Source organism: Bradysia coprophila, unplaced genomic scaffold (genome assembly GCF_014529535.1).
Source record: "Bradysia coprophila strain Holo2 unplaced genomic scaffold, BU_Bcop_v1 contig_232, whole genome shotgun sequence".
Classification (NCBI taxonomy): Eukaryota; Metazoa; Arthropoda; class Insecta; order Diptera; family Sciaridae; genus Bradysia; species Bradysia coprophila.
This window is the reverse complement of record NW_023503493.1, coordinates 7,801,698-7,807,074: the sequence shown is the minus strand read 5'-3', so window position 1 is coordinate 7,807,074 and position 5,377 is coordinate 7,801,698. Positions and strand designations below refer to the sequence as shown.

At 36.3% G+C, this 5,377-nt stretch overlaps 1 protein-coding gene across 1 annotated transcript; it reads right to left on the bottom strand.

Moving 5' to 3' along the window:
• Positions 1 to 2,407: 2,407 nt before the first annotated feature.
• On the bottom strand, positions 2,408 to 5,058 carry LOC119077197 (putative odorant receptor 71a). Its single transcript, XM_037184377.1, has 5 exons — positions 4,254 to 5,058; positions 4,030 to 4,114; positions 3,666 to 3,851; positions 2,707 to 2,973; positions 2,408 to 2,473 (listed from the first exon to the last, which is right to left on the bottom strand). Exons 1-5 carry the CDS (start codon positions 5,000 to 5,002, stop codon positions 2,432 to 2,434), a joined length of 1,329 nt encoding a protein of 442 aa, XP_037040272.1. The 5' UTR covers positions 5,003 to 5,058; the 3' UTR covers positions 2,408 to 2,431.
• Positions 5,059 to 5,377: the final 319 nt, after the last annotated feature.

Below are 5,377 nucleotides of genomic sequence, written 5' to 3'. Positions count from 1 at the left end.
CGTGGTAGTCAACTACCAAATTTTCGAATTGCAATTCCAACTATGAGCGATTGGTTATCAGATAACAAATAATTATTATTTGCCTGGTGTTGATTTGCTCATAGTAGCATTGCAATTTTGAATCAAGGCTGTTATCGTCTCATTTTTTATTTGTGACACAGACACATGGACGGACAGACAGACAGACAGACGGACAGATGAAGTGTCCACAATAGGGTTTTTTTTCTAAAAGAAAAAAGACCTAAAAAAATCTTTATGGGAAATGTCCGACCTCAAAATAAGTTGATTAAAGTTGCATGAGATGAAGCGGTTGGTTTAAAATTTTATGATAATACATCAAAACTGCACGGAAACTTTTCTACTCGGTAACAAAGGTAATAAATTGACAAATTGGTAATTATACTTTGAAGTACTAGATTTGACATTTACTTAAAACAGCGCGCACACTGTACCTTGCATTCCTAGGTTCTGAAAGAGTCTTGCATATTCATAATAAATCTATTATTTCAAGGTGGAAGTGATTTTGTGAGCTGACGAAACTGCTTACAAAGAATAAAAGAAACGATTCGATTCGATAAAAAAAACCCGCCCTTTGAGTCTTTGTTCACACGATAACTTGAGTAAATCTTAACCTTTTTTTATTTGATGAAGCGTTTTCCTCAATGAAAAAGGGTGGTATTGGTTCAACAATCTGAGATTAGTTCTCAAAAGAAGGCTTTTCTACTTTTTCTGACACGATAACTGGAGGAATTGTTAACCAGATTTAAAAAGAATGTTTGATGAATAATGGGATTCCCGAGGTTAGGTTTCGAGATGTAGCTGCTATTGTTAAATTTCTGAACCGGAGTATTTTATAGAAACTAGTTCTGCATAGAGGATAAAACCAGACCTGTACCAGACAATGAAGTCAAGTATCGATTTACAACGCTTCGAAGGTTTTTAGTGAAACAAAACCGAATGAAATTTTTAATGAGAGACAAGACCGTCCTAACGAAAAGGCTATTCGCACAGTATTAGTACCTACCATTTTCTAATTATGTTTTTTTTGGTCATCCAAATTGCATTATCAATAAGTTATTAACATTGCAAGCTATTGAAATATTTAAAGCGATAAGGGATCTGACCCACCCAAGAGGAGGTAGTATAGTGAAATGATAAAGCAAAATATGTAACAAGATAAATAACATCAAAGTAACAGATGTTATGATTTTGTTGCGATTCTCTGGCCGTTTCTAAAAAGGGTAGCACAGCAGAGTAAAATAAACCAGGCAGGAGCGGTTCATTTTCGAAACGTCAAATAAGGGACCTAATACATGGGATGAAAATGAACTCAAATGAACACTGACATAAATTGAAAAATTTTATTCGCAAAATATCAAGGGCTACTAGATTATTCAGGTCCCTAGTCAAACAAGCTCTCCTGCCTGGTTAACTTTACTCTGTCGTGAGGGTAGACATCGGATTGTTTGTGTGGATCAGCTGAAAAACAGCTGAAGCAATTTCATGTTGAAATTTCACTGCCTCTGACTGTAATAGTTTCTCTGTTCAATATTTGAAATAGAAAATCGATCGATTTATGAACCGTCTTCTATTGTTCAATTTCCTCGTACTCAATCAGTGAAATCAGAATCTAGGCAACGACATTGGAGCAGGTCAATTAAATCATATCCAAGTTACTGATTTCTATCTCGTAACTCTGTTTTCAGAAATAGCTCTCAGAAATCTTAAACCACCGAACCCGTTGATACCTTCTTTCACGACAGAGTAAAGTTAACCAGGCAGGAGCGCTTGTTTGACTAGGGACCTGAATAATCTAGTGGCCCTTGATATTTTGCGAATAAAATTTTTCAATTTATGTCAGTCGTCATTTGAGTTCATTTTCATCCCATGTATTAGGTCTCTTATTTGACGTTTCGAAAATGAACCGCTCCTGCCTGGTTTATTTTACTCTGCCGTGCTTCTTTTGACAATTTTTCAATAAAAACGCTTAAGTTTATCCTCAGGTTTTTTTTTTATATTTCAATTTGTGTCCGTTCATTAATGACATTTAATATTTTGTCTCCCTTGACTTTTCCTCCAGTATATGAGAAAACGCCGCTTCCAGCATTATTTGTGATTTTATTCCATTGTGCTTACAGTGGGGGGAAATGAAGAAGCCACATTTTCAACGATTGCAGACCAATTGATGTTATTAATTTTATGCGCAAATGTTTTAACGTTGGTAATGCAAGTGGATTCCACATTGTGGAATGAATAAATAGAATTGGATTGTAATAGTCACTTCTCATTTTTCTCCACCTGTAGCGACTATAGAATTTGTTTCTTTTGTGCAATTTTTATTTTCGTAAGTTTTATTTCACAGATGAAGGCATCTTTCCTCACAACAAGCTGAGCATCGAAGAAGAGCTTATGGTGATTGGTCAAAAATAATTTAAGCGAGGAATGTGTACAATCGATAGGCGAAATTCATAATCTAAAACCCAAAAGATAACATGGCTTCAGTCATTCGAGTGTCTCGAATCATTCGATATTCATTACACTCGGAGAAAAATAGATTTAGGGATATTTTAAGAGACATCATCGTTTTCATCGTTTTTCTGTATTCTCTCATTTCGCATGTTATTTCAAATGGCAATTGAGAGAATTAGAAAAATGATGATATCTCTAAAAAAAACCAAAATCTATATTTCTCCGACTGTAACTCACCGAAACGAACAATTCCAAATTTAGAACCATCCAATTTCCAACCAAGATATGCCATTCATTCTTCACTATTTCCATAAAGATGATCACAATTCGTCGACAGTGCATTGATTGTAAGTGCCAGCCAGAGTTGAATATGCTGCCGGATATGTTTTCATGCGTTAATATGATTTCATTGCCAAAATAGCACGGAATGTATATCTGACCGATCATGCAAAATTGATACATTATCAAGTAAGTGTAGGCAAGTAGATTTTCGTGAGGCGATGTCTGTAAATATTTATGTTTAATTTTCTGAACGAGATATGTCCAGCAAGGTTCCAAATCGTAATAAATTTAGACTTTATCTCATTAAATACACCAAGGCATTCCCGAAATGTGTTGTCAAAAATTACTTTTGTAAAATTATTAATAGATCAGTGCGCCACGTCACTTTTAGTCCATCATAAGGCCGCGGTTTATAACCTGTGCCATACTATTACAACACCCGATACGAAAAACATGAGTTTGTCCTACGACTTTTACTTCTGAGCGCTAGACTCACGAGGACTTAATGCATGTCTGGGCCGTCACTCATCGTAGAATGAACAATGAATTTAGAAAAAATTAAAATTAAATTTTTATTGAAAAGCCTATCGTGCCGGACAGAAAATTTTAGTTGACTGGCACAAGAGGAATTAAAATTAAAATTTAATTTTAAACTTTTTTGTTTATTTAGCACAGCTCTTCCTCTATTTTCTGCCAAGATTTTCTGCGATGTGTGACGGCTGAGATCAAGCCTTATCTCACTTAGGGTCCTTCTGATCTAAAAATATGGCACAGATTTCAAACCGTAGTCTTATGATGGACTCGGCGATCACTGGTCTACCAGACTGGTACACAGATTATAATCTACGTTAGTACTTATCGACCGTGTGTTACGAACTTGTTAAAAACTTGTACGATGACTGTAATGCACTCACTGTACTTAGTTGGTATGCAATGGAGCAAATAACGGTTCCACTGAATGTGATTTGAATAAAGACTCCATAAGTGAAGCATGCCTGTAGTTCCTCGGTAAATCTTGATAGAGAAACGAAAGTTGCTAAATCGAAATATGACGAAAGCGAAAACCACTGCTCGAATGTCAATTGAACTTTGTATGCTTGCTAAGAGGATCGAAAGTAAAGCTGTCAATTCGCGGGGCGAAAGCTTTCGCTTTCGCCCCTTGAATTGACATTTCTTTACTTTCGGTCCTCTTAGCAAGCATACAAAACTTAATACGTAACTCTTTCGGCCTACTCAATCGATACGTAAATAACTATTGATTGACGTAATATCGGCTACGAAAATCTTTAATTGACAAGTAATGCCAAAGGCAACGAAAATAAATGTCGATTTCAGGCTAGGGTTTTCTTTGACAGCAATATAACTGTAACAAACGAGGTAACAGATTTTGTGAATGGAATTATAACAGATTCAACGACGAATCGTAATATCGCATAGGAAATTTGAATCAATGAAATTCGTCGACAGTGGTTCCACCTTCAGTTAAGCGTAAAAAATCTTACTTCCACGCTTGTTGGTATACTGAAATGCACCGAACCAACTTCTTGGTGTGAGTGTGTCGATTCTGTCGACCGTTCACGTTGATCCCATTTAGTTTGCGCAAACGATTTCCAAGTATCTCGAGTTTAACACTTGTAACGTGCATCAAATAAACCGACAACAAATCAATGCTCAAATTTAAGTTTGCCACAATAACCATACCAACAACTTGATAGATGCACACCAACGCGTATGTAGTTGAATTTGACTTCCAATCAAAAGGAAACCATGCTGCGTATGGCAGCCGAGCTTCTGCGGACACGATTGCCTCGATTGAGTTAAATGCAATAGCTAGATTCGAGAAGCAGTAAACGCAATTGCATAATTTATTGAATGGCACCATTTTCTGATCAACGAATTCAACTTCCCGGTCACTTTCTAACTGAAACGTTTCGCTCGTTCGCAACAGATTTTGTATTCGCCGGAGAAAAAATCGGAAATTCAACGATTTGCCGAACAATGCCATCACTGTTAGTCCCATGCAAAGAGTATTTGTTGCCTCTACCACGTCCTCGGTGAAGAATATATTAACGTTGATCGCCAAAATGTAGGGAAACAAAAAGACAAATATGAAGGCTAAACTGTACCAATTGTACAATATAGATAAGTAGCTGTACGGTATACCGCTGGGCCACAGTCCACACAACTTCAGAACAAACTTAAATTTATCAACGGCAGCAAATGTACCCAACTTTCGAATCTGTACCCTCATTGTTCGCTCTTAAATGTAACAATATCGCAAGTGCTTGAACGACCACCGTATTTATATGCTCCTTTCAAGGATACCATTAGTTTGTCAGTGGCTGTTCATTTACGAAGTCTATTTTGATGTGTTGCATCATAGATTCATGCATTTTTCATGGAGAAAATCCTTGTTATGCACCATCGGCCAATTAATTAATTTGCATTGCATGTCAGACAATTTCACAAAATGGTTATAATGGCTCTCCGTTCAGCTAATTACTATGAATTAAAAACTAATCGTTAGTTGTTGCATTTGAAATTAAATTTATTTTTCGTTTTAAATTTACCGAAAGACAAGGATCAAATTGGGTGAGCTAAATCTGCCCTACAACGCATAAAAGGC